Source organism: Macaca nemestrina, chromosome 12 (genome assembly GCF_043159975.1).
Source record: "Macaca nemestrina isolate mMacNem1 chromosome 12, mMacNem.hap1, whole genome shotgun sequence".
In the NCBI taxonomy this organism is placed as follows: domain Eukaryota; kingdom Metazoa; phylum Chordata; class Mammalia; order Primates; family Cercopithecidae; genus Macaca; species Macaca nemestrina.
Genome location: NC_092136.1, coordinates 76,774,756 through 76,800,564, shown reverse-complemented (window position 1 = coordinate 76,800,564; position 25,809 = coordinate 76,774,756). Strand labels below are relative to the sequence as shown.

Genomic DNA, 25,809 nt, shown 5'->3' with positions numbered 1-25,809 from the left:
GCCTCCTGAGTAGCTGCGACTACAGGTGCACATCACCATGCCTGACTAATTTCTGTATTTTTAGTAGAGACAAGGTTTCACTATCTTGGCCAGGATGGTCTCGATCTCTTGACCTTGTGATCCTCCTGTCTCAGCCTCTCAAAGTGTTGGGATTACAGGTGTAAGCCCAGCCTTTACTTTCAATTCTAACTCTGATAATGGAATTTCCTTTGAAGGGAAACACACTTAACCTTTCATGGCCTGAACTTTTAATAAAAAGTAGACCACATACAATAAAAGAAGCCTTCTAATATAGTAAAACTGGAAGGTTCTTTAAATCTCAAAAAATACTAATTTCTAAACAAGTTTTAATGTTATTATAAGTACTTAATATTTCTATGAACCCTTGATTTCCCTTTAGTCATAATCATGACCGAGAAGAATATTTGGATTGAAGTCAAAGACTAGAGATGGTATTTGGCTCTATGTGATCTAAGCCAGGGCAGCAAACCCATCTAGGCCTAGTTTCCTTATCTGTAAAATGGAGATTAAAAATACATGCCCTCCCTACTTCATAAGGTAGCTGGCTGTTGGCTCAAAGGAGAATGTGAAAAGCTTAAATCCTGACTTCGTATGGGTGTTTTGTTTTAGTATATTCTATTAAAGAATAACCACTTGGCTAGAGCTAGTGAGATTGTCTATTTAGAGAAAATATTTTAGATACTAGATTGTAATATACTTAAAATGTAGGAAATTGCTTATATGTGAGTGAATATATATTCTACTTCTAAAAGTGACTTTCCTGCTGAAAGATGACACTGCTTGATGGTATCATTGTGTGAGGTGGTGGCTGAAAGTATCCTCTCGCCAGTTCTGTAAGTTGATGGGTTGTACTTATAGTTAAAAATTCTGTTCATTTGGGTGACACTTGATACACAAATTCTTTGGTCTTACTACCACCATTACTTCCCTTCTCATCCTGTACTCATTTTTCATCAAAGTTAACAATTACCATTTAAGATTGATTTATGTTTAATGTAATGAGGCTTTTCTAGCAGCATTTAATACATCACTCAAAGAACAAGTCTTAACTGAGAAGTACAGGATGCCTCATTTTCACAGTAATTTTTTGTTTAAGTCCCAGTGATGAAAACTATAAGGCAGCTTCCTCAAAGGAAGTTAACACTGACGAATCCAGTGCAGCCAGTGTTTTCCATATGAGGTGATAAAATCTTTATCACATCCAGCTGGACTGTCCTGTATGTTAGTCTGAGTCTTTGGAACAGTTATTTATTCCTTTTTATTAATTGTATGGTTGTTATGCAGCCATGGAAGGAAAAAGCTGAACATCAAAATCATCAACAATATACCTGAAAGACAAAATACAGTAAAATAAAAAAACAATCTTTAAGGAAGTTCATAATCACTAGGAGGGTATATCTTAAAATTACATACAATTATATACCTAGCTGTTTGGAAAGCTATGCTTAAAGAATTGGTTACATCAATTCTACGTGAAACATGTTAGATATTTAAATCTAATATTCTCAGATTATTTTTTCTTCAACTGTGAATCCTTAAAAACAGTATGCATTTGGCAAAACCAATAGGATCTAATGAATTCAAAGGATAAACCAAATCCAAAGATGTATAGTTTTAGTTCTGGCTCTGTTACTGACTTGCTAAGTGAGAAACCCTAGACTTGGGTCTTCATTTTCTTCTCTTTAAAATGGTAACACTCTCCCTTCCCTCCGTGCCCCAGGGACATACCTGGAGAATAAAGCAACTGAAAGCATTTGGAGTTTTCACTTAGAATGCTCAAATAAAAACAATGTTAGGTTACTTCCTCCAGTCTCTCCTTTTTCATTAATCTCAACCATTAACAGCTTTTTTTTTTCCCATTTTTATCTCAACCTTATTTAACTGACAATAACCGCTTTTAGAGATGTGTCAAGCAAATAAAATATCTAAAACAAAATTTCAGTCGATGGTGGAAGTTTAAATCTTAAATATAATACAAAATTGTTGTTTATTTGTTTTTGAGACAGAGTTTCGCTCTTTCGCCCAGGCTGGAGTGAAGTGGTGTGATCTTGGCTCACTGCAACTTCTGTCTCCCAGGTTCAAGCCGTTCTCCTGCCTCAGCCTCCTGAGTAGCTGGGATTACAGGCGCCCGCCCACCACGCCTGGCTAATTTTTGTATTTTTAGTAGAGACGGGATTTCACTATGTTGGCCAGTCTGGTCTCGAACTCCTGATTCACCCGCCTTGGCCTCCCAAAGTGCTAGGATTACAGGCGTAAGTCACTGTACCCAGCCCAAAATGTTTTGAAAATTCACATATTAGTAATCTTCATTTCTGAGAATTACAACAGAGAAATCTGGCATGTAGCTGTTGGTTAATTTTTCAATGTGAAATAGGGACTAAGGAGAGTGAGGGCTCAAGTCACTATCTTGAAAAGTAAATCTGCAGTGGTTAATTTTTCATCTTGATCTGAATGTATTCAGGCTTAGAGCCCTACCTAGATCAGTTTAAATTCAGATTGAAAACAAGTTTTGTCTCATGCACATTTGAAATTATGTTCTCTTGTTTGCAACAACAAAAAACCTTAAGGTTTGGCAAGCACTTAGATACCTTAACATATTTGTGAAAGATGAGTCTGTTTGCAACCAAAGGCTTTAAATGAAAAAATATCAGAAACAACCTTTATGTTAACTGACCCACAATTTTTTTGTCATTTTTTATAAAGTCAGAACTAGAAAATAAGATATTACATTTAAAATTTTTTCCAAAAATGGAATTGTAGTTTCATAGAAGCAAATAGAATTTTCCACTTTTCACTGTATGAAATGTATAAACTAGAGAATACTATATATATATATATATATATATTTTTTTTTTTTTTTCTTTCTTTCTTTTTTTTTGAGACAGGGTCACACTCCCATCACTCAGGCTGGAGTGCAGTGGTACGATCTCGGCTCACTGCAGCCTCGACTTCCTGGGGTCAGGTGATTCTCCTACCTCAGCCTGCCAAGTAGCTGAGACTACATGCATGTACTACCACACCAGGCCACATATGCATCCTTATAGTCATGTTTCTAAATTTTTAATTTGGGAAGATGGCAGGGGCCATTAGAGGAATTATAATTATCTCTGCTGTGATGAGAAACAAGAAAGAATATGGACTATGACTCCCAAGAATAGTTTGCTTCCTGCTTGGTCAAGAAGGAAAGAAGGTGGATATCTTGGGATTACTCTTTCCTCTGTCTCACTCCCCTGGCACTGCCTAATTAATGTAACTTTCGTAGTTGAGTGGTGTTTGTTTTGGGGTTTTTGTTTTTATTTTTATTTTGGACTCCTCATCTCTTAACTCTTTGAATGATTCTTTTAATTTATAATTTATTTTTTCCCATTCTTTACAGAGTTATATAATGTGTCGCTTTATTTCTTTATTTCATTTGGAGCCATTTTTTTTTCCCCCAATGAGAAGTTAACTTCAATATATGACAAAATTCAATGGCAGGCTAGAACGCAGTATTCTAAAAAAATCATCATTTATTCACATACATGTCTTTTATCTACATATATTGAAGGATGCCTTTATTCTAATTCATAAACCTCAGAAAGAAATATACAAACAGGCCTCTTTAAACCAAAAATATAATACAAATTTTATGTTGGGTCTATTTTAAAAGGTAGGGGTCCTTAGACCAAATAAGAATCTTGGAATACATATTTTCAACAAGCTAAATATAAAAAAGATCATATGAATTCGAAAATGTTTAATCTCAGCCAAGCATGGTGGCTCATACCTATAATCTCAGCACTTTGGCAGGCCAAGGCGGGCAGATCACCTGAGCCCAGGAGTTCAAGACCAGCCTGAGCAACATAGAAACCCTGTTTCTATAAAAAATACAAAACTTAGCTGGGTGTGGGGGAACACACACCAGTAGTCCCAGCTACCTGGGGGGTTGGGACAAGAGGATCACTTGTGCCTGGGAGGCAGAGGTTGCAGTGAGCCAAGATTGCGCCACTGCACTCCAGCCTCGGTGATCACAGCCAGACCAAAAAAAGTTTGATTCTACTTCTATATGTAAGAGATTTGGACTTTTTTTGGGGGGGAGGGGGTGTTTGGATTATTGGGGGATAAGTGGTTCTTTAAAATGTTTTGGCTACATACAATGTGTTATCTTCCTGTTTGTACTACACAAACAAGAAGAGAATATAGTCACTTTCCCCACCCTATCACACTTTCTGCTCTATAAAAGGGGAAGATTTAGCATTCCTTTTTTATCTATCATGAGGCTTTTTTTCTAGTATGTTCTTCCAGGAAGTCATTAAGTGCTGCTTTGGCTGGAAAATGTGTTCTAAGAAAAAAATCAAGGTCCTTTTACAGAGATTGTCATTACTTCAGATTCCTTTTTAAAATTCTTCCAGAAAGACCCTTTTTAAAAAAATTTATTTTATTTTATTTTATTTTTTATTTTTTTTTTTTTTTTGAGACGGAGTCTCGCTCTGTCGCCCAGGCTGGAGTGCAGTGGCCGGATCTCAGCTCACTGCAAGCTCCGCCTCCCGGGTTTACGCCATTCTCCTGCCTCAGCCTCCCGAGTAGCTGGGACTACAGGCGCCCGCCACCTTGCCCGGCTAGTTTTTTGTATTTTTTTAGTAGAGACGGGGTTTCACCGTGTTAGCCAGGATGGTCTCGATCTCCTGACCTCGTGATCCGCCCGTCTCGGCCTCCCAAAGTGCTGGGATTACAGGCTTGAGCCACCGCGCCCGGCCCAAAAAATTTATTTTTTAAACAGGTTGTTTTGCTATGTTGCCCAAGTTGGACTTGAACTCCTGGCCTCCGCCTCCCAAGTAGTTGGTAGCTGGGGCTATAGACATGTGCCACTGTGCTTTTTTTTTTTTTTTTTTTTGTGAGACTTACTCTGTCACCCAGGCTAGAGTGCAATAGTGCGATCTCGGCTCACTGCAACCTCCAACTCCTGAGTTCAGGCGATTCTCCTGCCTCAGCCTCCCGAGTAGCTAGGATTACAGGCACGCATCATCATGCCCAGCTAATTTTTGTATTTTTAGTAGAGTTGGCCAGACTGGTCTCGAACTCCTGACTTCAGGTGATCCACCCACCTCGGCCTCCCAAAGTGCTGGGATTACAGGCGTGAGCCACCGCACCCAGCCTACCTGGCTACTTTTAATGTTCTGTCAAGTAATGGATGAAATAATTCCTTAACACAGTCATGACTGGTTTCCTGGAAGACAGTTTTTCCATGGACTGGGGGCATGGTTTTGGGATGAAACTGTTCCACCTTGGATCATCAGGCATTAGTTAGATTCTCATAAGCAGCGTGTAACCTAGATCGTTCACATGCTGAGTTCACAATAAGGTTCATGCTCCTATGAGAATCTAATGCCACCGCTGACCTGACAGGAGACGGAGCTTTGTAAGCTTGACTGCCACTCACCTCCTGCCGTGTGGCCTGATTGCTAACAGGCCACGGACTGTACTGGTCTGCAGCCTGGAGGTTGGGGACCTCTGCCTTAGCCTACTATTACAATTGTAGTTGGAGCATGCTAACAAATAAATCATGTTAATATATGTTAGTCTCCAGACATACTGGGGGAATTTTTTCATATAAAAACTACCAGTAGGCCTGCCCAATTAGACCTTGTTAACTTCTTAACTTCTTTTTTTTTTTTTTTTTTTTTGAGACGGAGTCTCGCTGTGTCTCCCAGGCTGGAGTGCAGTGGCGCGATCTCGGCTCACTGCAAGCTCCGTCCCCCGGGTTCACGCCATTCTCCCGCCTCAGCCTCCCAAGTAGCTGGGACTACAGGCGCCCGCCACCTCGCCCGGCTAGTTTTTTGTATTTTTAGTAGAGACGGGGTTTCACCATGTTAGCCAGGATAGTCTCGATCTCCTGACCTCGTGATCCACCCGCCTCGGCCTCCCAAAGTGCTGGGATTACAGGCTTGAGCCACCGCGCCCGGCCCAACTTCTTAACTTCTTTACATTAGTGACCTTTTTAACTTTAAAAATGGATTTTTTGAGACGGAGTCTTTCTCTGTCACCCAGGCTGGAGTACAGTGGCGTGATCTGGGGTCACTGCAGGCTCCACCTCCCGGGTTCATGCCATTCTCCTGCCTCAGCCTCCTGAGTAGCTGGGACTACAGGCGCCCGCCACCACGCCCAGCTAATTTTTTTTAGTAGAGACGGGGTTTCAACGTGTTAGCCAGGATGGTCTCAATCTCCTGACTTTGTGATCTGCCCGCCTCGGCCTCCCAAAGTGCTGGGATCACAGGCATGAGCCACCACACCCGGCCTAAAAACGGAGAAAATTTTTCTTTAAAGACGTTATCAGAAAATACTAGCACTCAGTAGAACTGACCAAAAGTTATATTACTAGTATTTAAAACCAATTTTTCTTTGATACGCTTTATGTTTAGGCCTATAGATATCATTGAGCATAACAATATGATACTGAGCATGACAATAACATGAATGTAAGATAGAGGAATGGAAGGTAAACAGGAAGAGTAAAGTGTGATTGACTCTTCAAACCTATTGTGGCACTTCCCTTCTGTGTTCCCTTCTGTGTATGTGTGTGCGTATTTTAAAGAAAATGACTAACAAGAAACAATATGCTAACTGGATAAAAAGAAGAGTGAATTAATGGAGGGCCAAGCATCTTCATATTCACTTACAGTTATGAGTTATAACCAGGCTTAAAACAGATGACTAAACAAAATCAAGAAATGCTGATAACTTTATATAAGTAATGCATAAGAAATGCATAATAATTTTTTGTATATTGTATAATTTTGTGTTATTTGACCCATCTTTATAAAGAGTTTATATATCTGATCCAAATAGAAATAACTGAAATGTAGCCTGAGCAACATAGCAAGACCTCATCTCTACAAAATATACACAAATTAGCTGGGTGTGGTGGCACATGCCTGTCATCCCAGCTACTCAGGAGGCTAAGGCAGGAGGATTGCTTGGGCCCAGGAGTTCAAGCACAGTGAGCTATGGCTATGATCATGCCACTGCACTCAAGCCTGGGTGACAAAGACAGACCCTGTCTCAAAAACAAACAAACAAACAAACAAAAAAAAGCAAAACAAAAACAATAAAATAAAAATATCAGGAATGTAACTTGTGGATAACTTTTAAACTATACTTAATACAGGTATTCACTGTTTCATGAGATGCTCTTCTGCAAAATGAGTCAAATGAACTAAATGATACTTTATCTGGAGATCACAAATGTGAAAAAACAAATTTCTTTAGCAAAAAAAAATATATATATATATATTTGAAGGGAAGTAAGCACTCTTTGCTTTTTTGGTGCTCAGATCTCAAGGTTTCTTAAAGTAATAGCGTATCTGAAACTGACTACCCTTAACTAGATACTGTTTCTTTAAAGATAAAAACAGTTTTAAAGGATACTACACAAAGTATCATTTCAGGCATGTTAACTACCTTTTTCATTTTCTGTTTTGTGCCTGCTCTGGCTTTGGAAATTGACATGTTACAATAATATACACATATCATATTTTTAAATACCCTAATCTTTCAGACATATTAAATTAAAATATGCTTACCTAAAGAAGGAGCCAGCCAGTATACTATAAAAAACTGAGGAAATGCTTCATCAAAACACATGAAATGTAGCGAAAGTGCCAAAGCTGGATTAAATACAGCTCCTGTTAGACTTCCTCCTGTAATAGATTTTAAGCAGAGTGACTCCAAATGATTTATCTTACATTTTCTTGTAACTGGAAATAAATGGTTACTTAATGTGACTTTTATTTTAGGTATTCTTAGTCTGTGATCTTCCTTTGCAGAATCACCTGGCATATTTTAGACTATAATCATAGACTATATGCCAGGTACAAAAAAAAAAGACAAAGGACATTAAAGTTTGAATCCAGTGCTTTTCCTATAGACTATAAAATGGACACTGAAAGTTAATGTGCTCTATTACTATTCCTACAGTTTTATAAAATAGATTTGGCTGCCCTGAACATTCATCAATTTAAATGAATGAATAATAATAAAGGTAAAATGAAAATATAGTTAAATAGATACAATGCCCCAAGATCCTTTGGGTACAAGCATAACTTTGTATTGAAAAGAAAATGTAAAATGGACCAACAGACCAAAGCTTTATCATTGGTTCCATTTTCACTTGTCAACAGAATCCTTAAGAAGCAACCGTGAGTAGTCATGAGAGATAAGCAGAAATTATAACTGTTGGCTACTTTTTAGGAGCTGTGTTCCAGCTCTGCACCCAGGGGTATCTCTCTGACGTGGGGCCTAGGAGTCTATAGTCCGACCACACAAGTTAGGAACGGCAGAGGAGGCTGGATGCCTGTCCAGCAGTACTCCACAAAGCTGTGTCTTCGCTTTTCAAAGTCCAGCCTAAGAGCATCCCTCAGACAGTGACATTTTCAGCAGTTTTTCCAAGTGGAAGCTTTCCAAGGCACACCTCTGCCTCTTTTACTTAGCCACAGAGATAGATCTTGAGATCTTCACAAGTTCTATTATTGACGCGCACCACTGTAGCCTGTTTTCATGGAAATTAAGTGGCCCTTTCATAAGATTTCACTACTGAGATTTCACACTTGAATAGGCCGAGAACAATGAAGCTGTGTCGAGATGAAGATATTGAGCAATGAACTAAGCTCACTCGATAGCTACGAGTTTTTTCTAGTGTACCAGCCTCACAGCATGATTCATATTCATGACTCAGCAATTTAAATGATATCATGGACCTTCAGAATCATTCTTGAATAGTCAAATTCTGGAATGTTAAACCTGCAACTGCTAAGGGTGAACAGAATTGTCTGGTTGGCAGCTAGTCATTTCAGTTTGATTCCACAAAAACTTACTGAGTTCCTGTGTACTAGATACCATGGGCAGAAAGATAAAGACTCACACAGACATTTACAATATAATGTAATATGACCTATGATAATATAAATGACCTGTGACTTTTAGGCATGTATTGATAAAAATGGACTGAATCATTACCCTCAATTAGTTTACTTCAGTATTCAAGGCCATGGTATACGGAAGGTTTTCCACTACATCTAAGATGAACACCACCGATCAGTCTTATACCATTCTAAAACTCAAACGACTTCACTTCCTAGTCTTCTCATCCTCACACAGCAGTTCTGATCAGTGTGACTTAGTGGTAGCTGCTTCTTCCAGCAAGAGGTTGTCTACTTTCCCTCTCTTGAAAATGAGCTGGCTTTGCAACTTGTGTTGATAGATAGAATGGAGCAGAGTAGGGCTATGTGAATTCTGAATGTGGTAGGAGTGATGCTGTGTGAATTCTAGGTTCATGTCTCAATAAACGCATCAGCTTCCACTTTTTGCTCTCTTGGAAGAATGCCCTGACCATGTGAGTTTGCTGGTCTGGGCTGCTGGAGGATGGAAGGCCACACGGAAGAGAACTGAGGCATCTTAGATGACAGCTGACAACTGCCAGACACATAAGTGAGGCTGCCTTGGGCTTTCCAGCCTCACCACTGTCCAGTTGAATGCAGCTACATGAGTGATCTCAGAGGAACTGCCCGTCTATAACCCACAGAATCATGAAAAATAAGTTATTCTCAGTTTTGGGGCCAGGCATGGTGGCTAATGCCTGTAATCCTAACACCTTGGAAGGCTGAAGCAGTTGGATCACTTGAGCCCAGGAGTTTGTAACCAGCTCAGGCAACATAGCAAAACCCCATTTCTATAAGAAATACAAAAATTAGCTGGGTGTGGTGCCACATGCCTGTGGTCCCAGCTACTTGGGAGGCTAAGGTAGGAGAATAACCTGAGCCTGCAGAGGTTGAGGCTGCTGTGAGTTGAGATTGTGCCACTGCTCTCCAGCCTGGGTGACAGAGTGAGAACCCGTCTCAAAAAAAAAAAAAAAAAAAAAAGTTTTGAATGGTGTGTTACATAGCAATAGTTAACTGATACAGAAATCCATGTTAGGTGTGGGTTCTGTGTTAACAAAAGCCAAAAACATGGCATTGGCTTTAATGTCTTACTGGATAATTCTTTGTTGTGAGCTGTGCACCGTAGTATGTTTAGCAGCATCCCTGGCCTTTTTTTTTTTTTTTTTCTTTTTTGAGACAGAGTCTTGCTCTGTCGCCCGGGCTGGAGTGCAGTGGTGAGATCTTGGCTCACTGCAAGCTCCGCCTCCCAGGTTCACACCATTCTCCTGCCTCAGCCTCCTGAGTAGCTGGGACTACAGGCGCCCACCACCACGCCCAGCTAATTTTTTGTATTTTTAGTAGAGATGGGGTTTCATTGTGTTAGTCAGGATGGTCTTGATCTCCTGGCCTCGTGATCCACCCGCCTAAGCCTCCCAAAGTGCTGGGATTACAGGAGCCACTGCACCCAGCTCTATAAGAACTAGCAAAGATCTAGCAAGAACTTTGTAGCAGGCCAGGTGCGGTGGCTCACGCCTGTAATCCCAGCACTTTGGGAGGCCGAGGCGGGTGGATCACGAGGTCAAGAGATCGAGACCATCCTGGGTAACACGGTGAAACCCCGTCTCTACTAAAAATACAAAAAATTAGCCGGGCGTGGTGGCCGTCGCCTGTAGTCCTAGCTACTTGGGAGGCTGAGCCAGGAGAATGGCGTAAACCTGGGAGGCGGAGTTTGCAGTGAGCCAAGATTACGCCACTGCACTCCAGCCTGGGCAATAGAGTGAGACTCCGTCTCAAAAAAAAAAAAAAAAAAAAAAAAGAACTTTGCAGCAAAGAACTAGCAAGATCTTAAAGTATAATTTTTTAAAAAAATAAATTAATTTTTTAAAAAATTAGTGAGTGTGGTGGCACATGCCTGTAATCCCAACTACTCCGGAGGAAAAAGATAAAAGAAAAAAAAATTAGCCAGGTGTGTCCAGGCACGGTGGCTCACGCCTGTAATCCCAGCACTTTGGGAGGCCGAGGCGGGAGGATCACCTGAGGTCGGGAGTTCAAGACCAGACTGACCAGTATGGAGAAACCCTGTCTCTACAAAAAATACAAAATTAACCGGGCGTGGTGGCGCATGCCTGTAATCCCAGCTACTCAGGAGGCTGAGGCAGGAAAATCGCTTGAGGAGGCAGAGGTTGCGGTGAGCCAAGATCACGCCATTGCACTCCAGGCTGGGCAACAAGAGTGAAACTCTGTCTCAAAAAAAAAACACACACACACACACACACAAAAACAAGCCAGGTGTGGTGGCGTTTGCCTTTAATCCCAGCTACTCAGGAGGCTGAGGCAGGATCATTGTCTGAACCTGTGATACAGAGGTTGCAGTGAGCCGAGACTGTACCACTGCGCTCTAGGCTGGGTGACAGAGCAATACTCCATCCCAAAAAAACCCCAAACAACAACAACAACAAAAAAACCAGTTTGGAAGGTTGTAACACAAACATCAGAGACAAGGATTACCCTGGAAATAAGATTAGACAGGGAAGGAGAGGAGGCAGGCACAGAGGCATGCATGGAGGATGGCAGTCAAAAGGCACTTCAGTCTTTGAATTTTTTACATAAAGAACATATCACGTATTGTGTCATTAAACATGAATTATTTTTTAAAGAATCATCAGGCATGGAACTATCAGAAGGTGGCTTCAAAAAAACAAGTTACTATTTATTGACATTTGAAGGGGAGATGACAATCATGCATGTTGAAGAGGTATAACCGGGAGATCCAGCTAGTCCACTGCCAAGAGTCAGAGGACAGCATGGATTTGGTGAAATAACCACAGCAAGAGGCTAAGTCTCAAATCTGGCCATTTTAGGTGCTAAAGTTTCTTAGTATTCCTAAAGGGAATAAAATTCTCTGTGACAGAAGAATACTAGTTAAAATCACATAACACTCATGTAGAAGCTGGAAGGTCTCTTTATTAATTTAGAGTGGAAGCTAGCTTTCTAGTAACTGGAGTATTTGTCTTCCCTCTCCAGAGCACCCATTTTAATGAGCACGTAAGCAAAGCAAAAGGAGTGTTATCAGACCATGATGAGCTCTGATAAAATGTCATTGTCAGGAGTTGAAAATACCTCTCTAATGACAAGCCTGTTTGTTTTCCCCAAATTCAATCTCTACTCCCAGACATTACTGGGCAAATAATTTCAAAGTTTGCATCTCCAAACTCCACTTTTCATTTCTGGTTTGTATTCTGTTGATATTCTAATGTTACTAACTAAGCTAGGTAGCTAGCTGTTTTCTTTTCTTTTCTTTTTTTGAGAGATTCTCACTCTGTCACCCAGGCTGGAGTGCACTGGTGCAATCTCACCTCATTGCAACCTCCACCTCCCGGGTTCAAGTGATTCTCATGCCTCAGCTTCCTGAGTAGCTGAGACTACAGGCATGAGCCACCATGCCCAGCTAATTTTTGTATTTTAAGTAGAGACTGGGTTTCGCCATGTTGGCCAGGCTGGTCTCAAACTCCTGGCTTCAAGAGATCCGCCTACCTTGGCCTCCCAAAGTGCTGGGATTACAGGCATGAGCCACTGTGCCTGGCCTGTTTTCAAATTAGTTGTTATTCTTACAGACCTGGAAGAATGACATTAGACTGTTCTCAGATGTTGTGGGGAACACCTAGGGATTTGTACCAAAATCTTTGACTTATTTGCAATGGACAAATTTCTTTATAAAAGTTACAACTTACATTTTCCTGAATTTATCCCAGAAGGAGTTGTGAGCAATAAAACTGATCAAATTATATGCAAAAATGATCAAATTATACTGGAATCCTGTTGGAAATATAGAGGGAAATAATAACAAAAAGTCACTATTTCCCAAGCACTTCATATATGGCAGGTACTATCCTACAAACTTGAATTATTATTCCTCATACTAGTCTTATGAGGAAAGTGAGGCCCAAAGTAAGTATGCAGCCTAAGGGCACAGTCTTTTTTTTTTTTTTTTTTTTTTTTTTAATCAAAACAGATGTCACTCTTTCACCCAGGCTGGAGTGTAGTGATGAAATTATGACTCAATACAGCCTCAAACTCCAGGGCTCAAGCAATCTTACTGCCTGAGCCTCTTAAGTAGCTAAGACTACAGGTGTGCACCACCATACCTGGCTCAGTTAAAACACTTTTTGTAGAGACAGGGTCTTGCTATGTTGCCCAGACTGGTCTCAAACTGCTGGCCTCATGCAGTCCTCCTGCCTTGACCTCCCAGTCCTGGGATTACAGACATGAGCCACCATACCTGGCCTTAACCACTATATATATATATATATATATATATATATATATAAATTTTTTTTTTTTTAATTGAGACATAGTCTCGCTTTGTTGCCCAGGCTGGAGTGCACTGGTGTGATATCAGCTTGCTGCAACCTCTGCCTCCCAGGTTCAAGCAATTCTACTGCCTCAGCCTCGAAGTAGCTGGGGCTACAAGCGACCACCACCATGCCAGGCTAATTTTGGTATTTTTAGGAGAGATGGGGCTTCACCATGTTGGCATTAAATTGGTTAAAGAATAGTAGAGTAATGAGGCTAATGAATAGGCTATGGATGGTCATGTTGATTCAGATTATGAATCAACAGGCTGGCCTTGAACTCCTGACCTCAGGTGATCCACCCGCCTCCATCTCCCAAAGTGCCGGGATTACAGGCATGAGCCATTACACCTGGCCTTAACCACTATATTATACTGGCATAACAAAATAAATTTTGGACCTTTGAAGGTGTTTTTCATTTGTAAATTGATAATAGCTCCTATTTAAAAAGAACATATGTTCCCTTCTCTTTTTTTTTTTTTTTTTTTTTGACTGAGTCTTGCTCTGTTGCTCAGGCTGAAGTACAGTGGCATGATCTTGGCTCACTGCAACCTCCGCCTCCAGGACTCAGGGGATCCTCCCACCTCCACCTCCCAGGTTCAAGCAATTCTCCTGCCTCAGCCTCCCGAGTAGCTTGGATTACAGGTGTGCACCACCACGCCTGGCTACTTTTGTATTTTTAGTAGAGACAGGGTTTCTCCATGTTGGTCAGGCTGGTCTCAAACTCTCAACCTCAGGTGATCTGCCCGCCTCAAAGTGCTGGGATTACAGGTGTGAGCCACCACACCTGCCATATTATTTCTTTCTGTACAAGTTTTTAAAGTAAACAGAATATTTGCTAGTTTGTTCACTTATTCTTAAAATACTGTTTACTTTGTACCAGGTCCTATGCTAAGATCTTGCTTTACGTTATGACAAACAAAACAAATGTGGTCTATAGACTCAAAGCTTATCATCTGGTAGAGGAAAACAGGTGTTGTGTCAGAAAACAATATAATTTAAAATTCTATGAAAGAAATGAACAGTATGCGGTAATAAAGACAATTGACACGTGTAAAATAACAGATGTTTTTCTTTCTTTTTTTCTTTTTTTGAGATGGTTTTGCTCTTGTTGCCTAGGCTGGAGTGCAATGGCGCGATCTCAGCTCACTGCAACCTCTGCCTCCCAGGTTCAAGCAATTCTCCTGCCTCTGCCTCCTGAGTAGCTGGGATTATAGGCATGCACCAGCATGCCCAGCTAATTTTGTATTTTTAGTAGAGGTGGGGTTTCTCCATGTTGGTCAGGCTGGTCTCAAACTCCTGACCTCAGGTAATCCACCCGCTTTGGCCTCCCAAAGTGGTGGGATTACAGGCATGAGCCACCGCACCCAGCCCACATGTTTTTCAATATCTAATTATGCATAAAAATGAATGCAGCTCTCTCTCAAACTGTTCATTGAACTTTTTCCAGAACCCAAAGAAAGATTTGCTTGAAATCTGATGAACAGTTTATAGCTCTAATATGTTAATAAACCACACAGCTTTTTCTTTTCTTTTTTTTTTTTTTTTTTACACTATTAGGGGAGCCAGTTAATACATGATACATGGTAATGACATAACTGAGGCTCCATGTGTCCATCAAAATTTGGGGTGCTAAATCAATAAATACACAGACACTTGGTCACTGGCTATCCTAGGAGCCTGTGGCTATGTTGCTGGATGCTTATGTTCTGTAATCCTAAAATACATAATCATTATTTTGATATACTCTGTATTGGTGACTTCTGACTGCCCTCAAAATACAAGTGATTAAATAAATCTCCCAATATGCACCTGTGTCAAATCTGTACTTGTAGTATGTTAGAAGTTTAAAAAAGACACTCAAAATAACTTGTAATGATGCCTGACTTAGCCGACTGTCCCAAGACAGTCCTATTTGTAACAACTCTGTTCCAAAGTTATGACTTATAGCCATAGAAAATGAAAGGGAGAGATGGGGCTTAGTGCAGCATTTCCCAAACTATGTTCTCTTCTGCTATATGCTCCTAGACAAGAGGCTCTCATAAGTTTGAAAACCTGTGCTCCAAATCCTCCTCTTGGAGTTTCACAATACATAGAAGCACAGTAAAGGCTCTATGAAGTCTTAAAATTAGAAAACCTGTTTAATCCAATGTCTGCCAAATTTATTTGGCAACATCATTTTGTAACTTAAAAATTGTATAAATTGTGGTGAAACATATATACGTAACATAAAGTATGCCATTTTAGCCATTTTTAAGTGTATTATTGGTGTTACATTCACCATGCTGTTTCACCAGCAGCACCATTTCCAAAGGTTTTCATAACATAAACAGAAACTTTGTACCCATTAAACAGTAAGTCCCCATTCCTCTCTCCTCCCCACAGTCCCTGGTAACTCTATTCTACTTTCTGTCTCTATGAATTTACCTATTCTGGACATTTTGTGTACGTAGAGCCATACAGTATTTGTCTTACTGTGTCTGGCTTATTTTGCTTAGCATAATATTTTTGAGGTTCATTCATGTTGTAGTATATATCATAACCTCATTCCTGTTTATGGCTGAATATATTCAATTGTGTCTAGTTTTGTAACTTTTGAGGAGCACACTGTGGAAAGGCTGATAATGAGTCCGTATGAGCTTTAGTGCCATTTAGAACCACGGTTCTAGCACAGTCTAGTTATGTAAGCTTGGACAAGCCATTTCACTTTTCTGGGCCTCACTTACTTTACTTAAAATGGGAAGAATGTATTCATCAATGAGTTCTTGTAAGGGTTAATTAAGATAACTCTCATAAATTACCTAGCAAAATGCTTGGCCTGTAACAGCTGACAACTGAATATTCTTATCTCCCTTATATTGGCAGAAAACAAAAAAAAGGGAAGATCATACTGCATTATAAATTTCTGTAACTAGAAGTAATCAACAATTGTCTATTTTGTTCTACCCAGGCAAACGGAGTCTAGCACTGTCCAATACTGTAGCCACTAGCTACATCACAATTTGACAACTGACCACTTGAAATGTAGCTACTTTGAATCTAATTTCAGTTAATTTAAGTGTAAATAGCCACATGCTGCTAGTGGCTACTGAATTGCACAGTGCAGGTCTAGACTCCTAAAGCAGTGCTTCTTTATCTTGGTTTCATACTGAGATCACCTGTGAAGGTTTAACATACATCGCTGCCTAGGCCCCTTGCCAGAGCAATTGGATTTTAATCTGTGAGCCCAGAATAAGTAAGCATGTTTAAAGAGCTCCCCAGGTGATTTTAATACAGAGAGAACCACTGCTCTAGTGATCCCTTTATACTCTCCCTCTCCCCCATCAATTAGTACCCTCATTTCAACAAAAAAAGGGCAGTATTTTTGATCTCTTAAGTTGATATTTTACAGATTCCTTCTAATAACTTTCCTTATATCTAAGACTGGATCTATAACTCCAAATATTATCTGTGTCTCTTCTCTCAAATTTTTTGTCACTGATAAAATAGGGCATGGCTAATATATATAGTATTATCTATGGAATCATAAATATGTATTAAAAGTAGACAAAGAATATCAACTTCAGGCTAATCAAGAGAGGGAAGAGGAACATAGGTTTTGAAAAATCCAACTGTAGTTGATGTTCTATTGATTTAAAAATTCTTCTAAGTTTTTACTGCTTTTAATTGTAGAAATACAGAGGTAAACCATGGCATAACTTTTTTGCAGTGACAATTCTGTTCATATACAGGGGATGTTTCTGCTTTAGCTAAAATCTAACACTTCAATAAATAAGCAACTATTCACCAATCCCTCAAATATGCCTGTACCTGTCACTTTTTTTCTTTTTCTTTTTTTCTTTTGAGACAGACAGGGTCTCTATAACCCAGGCTGGAGTGCAGTGGCACTATCACAGCTCACTACAGCCTCAACCTCCTGGAATTTGGTTGATCCTCCCACCTTAGACTCCCAAGTAGTTGGGACTACAAGTGCGCACCAGCACGCCCGGCTAATTTTTGTATTTTTTGTAGAGATGGGATTTCTCTGTGTTGCCCAGGCTAGTCTCGAACTCCTGGGCTCAAGCGATCCACCCGCCTTGGCCTCCCAAAGTGTGACAGGCGTGAGCCACCGCGCCCGGCCCCTTTCACTCTCCTACACCACTTATTTCCATTTATGTCTACCTAAAAAGTGGTACTACACCTAAAGAAGGGGAAATTGATTGGGAAGGCTTTCTTTCTTTCTTTTCTTTCTTTTCTTTCTTTTCTTTCCTTTCTTTCCTTTCTTTTCTTTCTTTTCCTTTCTTTCCTTTCTTTCTTTCTTTCTTTCTTTCTTTCTTTCTTTCTTTCTTTCTTTCTTTCTTTCTTTTTTTTTTTTTTTTTTTTTTTTTGAGACAGAGTCTCACTGTTGTTGCCCAGGCTTGAGTACAAGGGCGGGATCTCCCCTCACTGCAACCTCCGCCTCCCGGTTTCCAGCAATTCTCCTGCCTCAGCCTCCCGAGTAGCTGAGATTACAGGCGCCCACCACCACGCCCAGCTAAATTTTTTTTTGTATTTTTAGTAGAGACGGGCGTTTCACCATGTTGGCCAGGCTGGTGGCAAACTCCTGACCTCTAGTGATCCACCCACCTCGGCCGCCCAAAGTGCTGGGATTACAGGTGTGAGCCACCGCGCCCGGCTGAAGGCTTTCATTTTTACCCTAGAAGGTCAAGTACATGTTTAGGAGTCCTTATAATCTTGAAGTTTGCTTCTAGTCATGGTTTCACTTTTAATGGGCAGAAGATAACTATTACCACAAATTTCCTTTGTTGTAATTTCTGCCTCCACAGTCTTTTATAATTTAGATGTAGCCACAATAAATACATTCTGTTGTAAGCATTTAACATGACACATTTCATCATTAAATACTTATGTTTTGGATTTTCTCCTCCCATTTAGGACTAGATTGCCCACCGCATCTGAGATCTTTCAAAGTAAACAAATGGTTTAAAAGAAATCAACAGATTTCTCAAGAGTTATATTTTAAAAAGCATCTTTAATTTGAAGCAAGTTCTCATTTAAACACATTTTTCTTGATAGGTCACTTAAAAGTTCATGTATAACGCAAAATGAATTTTTAAAATAAGAAATTTCATAACTCAAAATGAATTAAGGAAATAAGAAATGACTTTAAGTAATTTATAGGACTAGAATGGAACTACAAAATTCCTACTCTCCGCTGTTATACTAACCAATCATGTGCCTTGTGCTTTAAATCGAAAGGAACTTTGTAAAGCCAGGATCATTTTTCAGTAAGAGTATCCGAAAGGATCTATACCACCTTGGCATAAATAAGTTATCTTTCCTTTCTACCATTAAAACAAACCCCTTGTAGGATATCTGAACCCCTGGCAATATCTCACAATATCTCAGTTTCAGCACAGAGGTGGCTCCTTTCTCTGGTGTTCAAAAAAGCACTGCATGAAGGCTCTATGTGTCGGCCCTACTGGTTAAGAACGGGCTGCAAAATGGTTAGAATAACGGGGATTCCAGCATTTACATCATAGCGGGATAGAGGGTTTCAAATGTATTTTAGTAAAGAACTTACAGCCTCATGTCATAGAGGCTCTGGAAGTGCCAAGTATTTGGTGGGAATGACAAACCTGCATAGACCAAAAAGGTGATGAGTGCAGCCAGCAGGTGGATACGAAGCTTGGTTCGGACCTCCTGAAAGTGCAGCAGAGCGCTGTGGAAAAGAAAGGAGCAGACGGCCTCTGTGATGACTGCTTTGAACAAGTCGACTTGGATGGGATTCTTGCAAGCGAAGCTCCTCTCGCTGACGTGATACTGGGTCAGACCCAAGTTCCACAGGGCGCTTGTGCAGTACCTGCTGCACAGGGCACTAACCAGCTGAGCCAATAGCCTGACCGCGCCCGTCTCTGGGGACATGCCCCCCAGCATCATCTGCATCATCACGCCGCACGGGTTGCTGAACGTGCCCACCAGAGTCAGACCATGCACCAGCGAGAAGAAGTAGACGAGCGTCAGCGTCCAGGTGGGGTGCGCGGGGTGCTGCTCGCTCAGCAGTTGCAGCTCGTGGGTGCAGCAGCAGAGCTGGAAGGTGGCTAGAAACTCCAGGACGAAGGCGTGGGCCACCGGCCTGTGCAGCTGCTGCCGGGCGACCACGCGGGCCAGCCCTATGAGCAGCACCACAGACAGCATCAGTCCCAGCGAGGTGCAGGTGTCCTGCAGCTCGGGCCGGAGCCCCAGCAGTGGCGACATGGCTCTGTCGCCGCCTGAGCGGGTTGCGGGCTCCGGCTCTGGGTAGGAGGCAGTCTCCGGGCCCGAGTCCGAAGTCCGCAGCCCCTCCCCTCCTCACGCCCCTCGGGGCGCGACGAGCGGGAGGCCCCGGGGCGGCACACGTGGGGAGTCCTCCCCGCCTCCCTGGCTCGGCGCTGGGGTGTTGGAACCAGAGCCGGGGAGGCGGGGAGGCGCGGAGCGGCGAAGGGAGGTCGGCTAGGGCGCCGGCCGAGGGGCCAACGGTCAGCCTATCACTCAGCGCACTCGGCCTCCGCCCTCCGCCGCCTCCCTCAGGGCCTTGCAGGCGAGTGCTGCGGCTGAGGGCCGGGCGCGGCGTGGACGACGCAGCGCTCTTGGTGCCCACTGCGCACGCGTGCTGCGGCCCGTGCGCCCCTGCGGGCGGCGACTCCAGACCCCGGGGCGGAGAGGAGCTGGGCGGAGGGGAGCGGCGCGGCAGGGCTCGGACGGTTGCTTTGAAGTGAGGACCTTGGAGTTTTTCTTTCCTGGATCCAGACTGTAAAACCGTGGAGCTGGAAAGACCGCTGAAGGCCACCTCAGATAGCCACCTCGTTTTTATCAATGGGGCGACTGAAATTGAGAAGGGAGACGCGGCGCAGGGGGCGGGTGAGTTAGTGGGCGTAGACCGGTGCGCAGGGCCTCCCGGAGCCTTGCTTTTCTTCACCTGCCAAAAAAGATTGCTAAAAATGGTGGTAATATATGCCAGATAAAATTCGCCACTTTAACTAGTTTAAGCGTGTTTCAGTGGCATCGATTACCTTCACAGTGTTGTTCAACCATCACCTCTTTTTTTCCCAGAACTTGAGCGGTGATTCTTCGAAGTGTAGCCTAGTTTTGGCGTTTCTTTGGCGTAAACTCTTTACCTGTAATATGAAACAGTTGTGTCTTACTGTTACATGCACTCTTCCTACGTGAAGAGGAAACAACAGGTAACTGGAGACCCCAGGAGTTCCAGGCTGCAGTGAGCCGAGATCGCGCTACTGCTCCCCGCGCCTGGGTCACAGAGTGAGACACTGTTTTTAGAAACAACAACAATAACAAACCAGGCTCGGCTGGGCGCGGTGGCTCACGCCTGTAATCGCAGCACTTTGGGAGGCCGAGGCGGGCGGATCACCTGAGGTCGCGAGGTCGGAACCAGCTTGACCAACATGAGAAACCCCGTCTGTATTGAAAATACAAAATTAGCCGGGCATGGTGGCGCATGCCTGTCATCCCAGGTACTCGGGAGGATGAGGCAGGAGAATCGCTTGAACCCAGGAGGCAGAGGTTGCAGTGAGCCGAGATCGCGTCATTGCACTCCAGCCTGGGCAACAAGAGCGAAACTCAAAACAACAACAACAACAACAAAAACAAAACATGAAAACCACTTAGAACAGTTCCCAATACGTAGAAAATGTTCACTAAATGGTAGCTTACAGTGGAAACAGCAGGTTCCAGCAGCCAGAGTCCACGGCTCTTGAGTCCCAGCAGCTCGTCCCCTGGGGTGGCCTATTGTGGGTGCAGAGTGGAAGAGAATGTCGGTTTCCTCACACCCCAGCCTAGGGCAATTCTGTGCTAATGGCACAGTGTAATGGGTCACCCTCCAGCTGCTCAGCGCCTCCACTGGACTCTGTGGACCGCAAGTCCATGTTTCGTGGGGCTGGAGGGGAGGGAGAGAGGAAGAAAAATGAGGGGAATCCTTAACTTCAAGTGGTAGAGGAGTTGGAAGGTGTTCTTGCTGGTTTTTTCAGCTTTGTTCACCAATCTCGACTTGTCCTTTTATAACATAAAGTTCACTTTTATTATAACTCCAAGATTTCTGTGGTGCCAATAGATGTTTTCTGAATTAAAAAAATTAATTCAGATGGAGGTTGCAGTGAGCCAATATAGCGCCACTGCACTCCAGTTTGAGCAACAGAGACTCCGTCTCAAGGAAAAAAACAAAAAAATTCTTTCGCAAGACACAAATTAGTAGAAAATTAAGACCTTTTCTCTTTCCTGTGTTGATTGCCTGGCCAGAAAGAATTTAGAGTAAATTAGAATTATTTTTAAGTCACTGCTGTTTAAAGAAGTTGCCTTTAAATCAATCCTATGAATGTAACCCTTTCAGTGCTCCCCTAGATTAGAAGTCACTTGAGGATTAATGTGAATGTATTTTATTTACTGCTCTGCTGATAATTCACTTTTACCCGGAAGAGTCATGTAGAAAACCAGTGTTTTGGACTTTGGTGAGAAATTTTAGTATCATCGTAATACACATTGTCATTAAAAGGACTTTGGACGTTGTTTTAATTAAAGAACAAGGGCAAAATTAACGTAATTAATTACTAGTGATTGGATATTTTACATCAAATCAACCTTCCTATTTTCAGAAGCAAGAAATCACTAATTAAAATCTCTTGAGAGTAACATCATGGATGAAGGCCTCTGTTAGCTTTGGTAAAACAGCAGTAAAAACAGTCCTTGCTCTTGAATAAGCATAGAAGAGGGAACAGAAGAGAAAACAGAAAATTAAAATATAGTGTAAAAGTACAATGGTAAAAGAAGAGAGGCCTGGGCACAGGGAGGGGCCCCCACTCAGACTTAAGGAAAGGCTCCTTGGAGGAAGTGTCATCCTAGCTGAAACCTGAAGAATAAATAGGAGTTAAGGGGTGAAGACAAGAGGGAGAAAAAAGAGAGGCAGAGGCACTGCATTTTGCAAACACGCAGAGAGAAAGCCTACAGGAGTCCCCGTGCTCTAGGCTGGAGTATGAAGGGGGGAAGTAGCAAGAGGTCAAGGTTAAAAGAAACAATGCCTGAAAAAGATTTAGTACATGGCCCAGCACATAGTAGTGCTTAATAAGGTTTAATATGTAAAAATGGAGGTAAAATAGATGATAGTTTAATAATATGGATTTTGCACTGAAGCTTCAGACAAGACAGAGAAATGAAGAAAAAAACCCGCCAAAATTCAGAATTGCATTTCTTTTTTTTTTTTTTTTTGAGACAGAGTCTCACTCTGTCACCCAGTCTGGAGTGCAGTGGCGCGATCTCGGCTCACTGCAAGCTCCGCCTCCCGGGTTCACGCCATTCTACTGCCTCAGCCTCCCGAGTAGTTGGGACTACAGGCACCTGCCACCACGCCCGGGTAATTTTTTTGTATTTTTAATAGAGACGGGGTTTCACCGTGTTTTGCCAGGATGGTCTCGATTTCCTGACCTCGTGATCCACCCACCTCGGCCCCTCAAAGTGCTGGGATTACAGGCGTGAACCACCGCGCCCGGCCAGAATTGCATTTCATTAACATCTGCGAAGAGATAAAGCGTTTAACAACTTCTGTGCCAGGCGCAGTGTCTCACACCTGTAATCCCAGCACTGTGGGAGGCCGAGGTGGGTGGATCACCTGAGGTTAGGAGTTTGAGACCAGCCTTGCCAACATGGTGAAACCCTGTCTCCACTAAAAATACAAAAATTAGCTAGGCGTGTTGGCACACGCCTGTAGTCCCAGCTGCCCGGGAAGCTGAGGCAAGAGATTCGCTTGAACCTGGGAGGTGGAGGTTGCAGTGAGCCAAGATTGTGCCACTAAACTCCAGCCTGGGCAACACGGTGAGACGCCATCTCAAAAAAAAAAAAAAAAAAAAAAAAGGCTTCTGAAGGCATGTCCTTCGGATTGACGTTTACATGGGCAGAAACATGGGAAGAATTTAAGTAATTGCATTTTAAAAATATTTTATCTTGAAATAATCTCAGGCTTTCAGAAAAGTTGCAAGTATAGTACAAAAAAATTTTTTTTCCCGAACCATTTGAAAATTAGTTGTTGATACTATGCCTAATTACTCAGAACATTTTAGGGTGTATTTTCTTAAACAACTGTGTCCTACATAGCCATAATAAGACTATCAAAATCAGGAAATTAACATTGTTACCACCATCTACTCCTCAGATCCCATTCAAGTTTTGCCAGTTGTCTCAACATTGTACTTCTTAGCAAAAGGGTCCAATTCAGAATTGCACATTGCATTTAGTGTCATGTCTCATGAGTTTCCTTCAATCTAGAGAAGTTCCTCAGCTCTTCCTTGACTTTCATGACCTGGACAGTTTTGAGGTTACAGATCAGTTATTTTGTAAAACCTCCTTGAGTTTGGGTTTGTCTAATGTTTCCTAGATACTAGGTGAAGTGTCTTTTTTTTTTTTTTTTTTGAGACAGGGTCTCACTGTGTTGCCAAGGCTGGAGTGCAGGGGTATGTGATCGCGGCTCAATGCAGCCTCACAGGGTATGCATCTTTAACAGGAATATCACAGAACTGATGCCACATTTTTCTCATTGTGTTTTATCAGATGTGTACTCCAAAAATCTGAGACATGTCTCAGTTAATTTAGAAAGTTTATTTCGCCAAGGTTGAGGATGCGTGCCTATGACACAGCCTCAGGAGGTCCTGATGACATTTACCCAAGGTGGTCAGAGCACAATTTGGATTTATACATTTTAGGAAGTCATGAAACATCAATCAGTATACATAAGAAGAACATTGGTTCGGTCTGGAAAGGCATGACATCTTGAAGCACGAAGGGGGCTTCCAGTTCATAGGTACGTAAGAGAAAAATGGTTACATTCTTTTTTTTTTTTTTTTTTAGGGATTTTCACACATATTTATTTAATTTTTTTTAAAATTATTATACATTAAGTTCTAGGGTACATGTGCATAACATGCAGGTTTGTTACATATGTATACTTGTGCCATGTTGGTGTGCTGCACCCATCAACTCGTCAGCACCCATCAACTCATCATTTACATCAGGTATAACTCCCAATGCAATCCCTCCCCACTCCCCACTCCCCGTGATAGGCCCCAGTGTGTGATGTTCCCCTTCCCGAGTCCAAGTGATAAGTTTCTGATTAGCCTCCTCAAAAGAGGCAGTCAGATATGTTTTTATCTCAGTGAGCGGAGGGGTAACTTTGAATAGAATGGGAGGCAAATTTGCCCTAAGTAGTTTCCAGTTTGACTTTTCCCTTTAGCTTAGTGATTTTGGGGGCATAAGATATTTTCCTTTCACATTTCCCACTTTTCTTTTTAAAAATCTTTTGGAAAAAGCATTTTAGGAGAAAATGAGTTTGTGGTCTCAGATTTCGTCTGATCTGTCATGGCTAGGATGGTTTACTCCTAGACAAGTAGGTCCTGAGTTATTAGGAAAGTTCATTTTTAGAAGATTGTGAAGTCTTATGTCCTGTGAAAAGAAAACAGGGGGAGCAAGGGAGAAAAGCAACAAACAAAAGAACAATCCTGGAAAATCGTTATAGGCTGGATTACTCTGAAGTCCATACATCAATAGGCAAGTATGAAAGTGGCTTATGTATGTAAATAGATTGCTGTTATATTCTTCTGAAATTTAAGTTGTCTGGCTTCAGTTTGCAGGGCTTTAAGAAAGCACAGTTAGCTGGGCATGGTGGTGCACACCTGTAATCCCAGCTACTCGGGAGGCTGAGGCAGGAGAATCGCTTCAATCTAGGAAGTGGAGGTGGCAGTGAGCTGAGATTGCCCCACTGCACTTCAGCCTGGGTGACAGAGTGAGTCTGTCTGAAAAAAATTAAAATAAAAATAAATAAATAAAAAAGAAAGCAAAACTTAGTCTGGACATGGTGGCTCACCCCTATAATCCCAGCATTTTGGGAGGCCGAGGCAGGTGTATCACTTGAGGTCAGGAGTTTGAGACCAGCCTGGCCAACATGGTGAAACTCCATCTCTACTAAAATACAAAAATTAGCTGGGTGTGGTGGCAGGTGCCTGTAATTCCAGCTACTCAGGAGGCTGAGGCAGGAAAATTGCTTTAACCCACGAGGCAGAGGTTGCAGTGAGCTGAGATCGTGCTGCTGCACGCCAGCCTGGGTGACAGAGCAAGACTCTGTCTCAAAAATAATAAAAAGAAAGCACAGCTTAGTTTTCCATGACTTCAAACTAGAAAAAAATGGGGAAAAAATTTGAAAACTTTATTTTGAATACATGTAGCTAAAAAAAAATTAGAATTCTGTCCAAATGGTACCACAATAATGAAAATTGAAAAACGTTAGGCAAGACTAGAATCTAACAACAGGTGTACTATAGTTTTCAAAACATAATTTTTCTTTCTCTAGTTTCCCATTTTTACTAAAGACAAGTCATGTCTTTAGTAATTTGATTTGCTTTATTATACTTGGCCTAATTATTTGTATACAATACAGCAAGAATAATTATTTTTCAAATACACTTTTAAATTGGCTTTGATGGAACTTTGTTCTATAGAAGGAATCCCAGATAAGATCTTTTAAAATTTTTTAT

General features: G+C 41.8%; 1 protein-coding gene and 1 long non-coding RNA gene across 2 annotated transcripts in view; one reads left to right on the top strand and one right to left on the bottom strand.

Moving 5' to 3' along the window:
* Positions 1 to 993: 993 nt before the first annotated feature.
* Positions 994 to 19,818, bottom strand: LOC105468796 (aquaporin 11). The gene is made up of 3 exons (XM_011719165.3): positions 18,883 to 19,818; positions 7,581 to 7,697; positions 994 to 1,349 (listed from the first exon to the last, which is right to left on the bottom strand). The coding sequence occupies exons 1-3, from the start codon at positions 19,499 to 19,501 to the stop codon at positions 1,270 to 1,272; spliced, it is 816 nt and encodes a 271-aa protein (XP_011717467.2). The 5' UTR covers positions 19,502 to 19,818; the 3' UTR covers positions 994 to 1,269.
* Positions 19,142 to 25,809, top strand: part of LOC105468799 (uncharacterized) — a 61,619-nt gene continuing 54,951 nt past the window's right edge. Inside the window, exons 1-2 of the long non-coding RNA XR_979616.3 lie at positions 19,142 to 19,274; positions 23,834 to 24,083. This is a non-coding gene — a long non-coding RNA (uncharacterized lncRNA). The remainder of the gene's footprint in view (positions 19,275 to 23,833; positions 24,084 to 25,809) is intronic.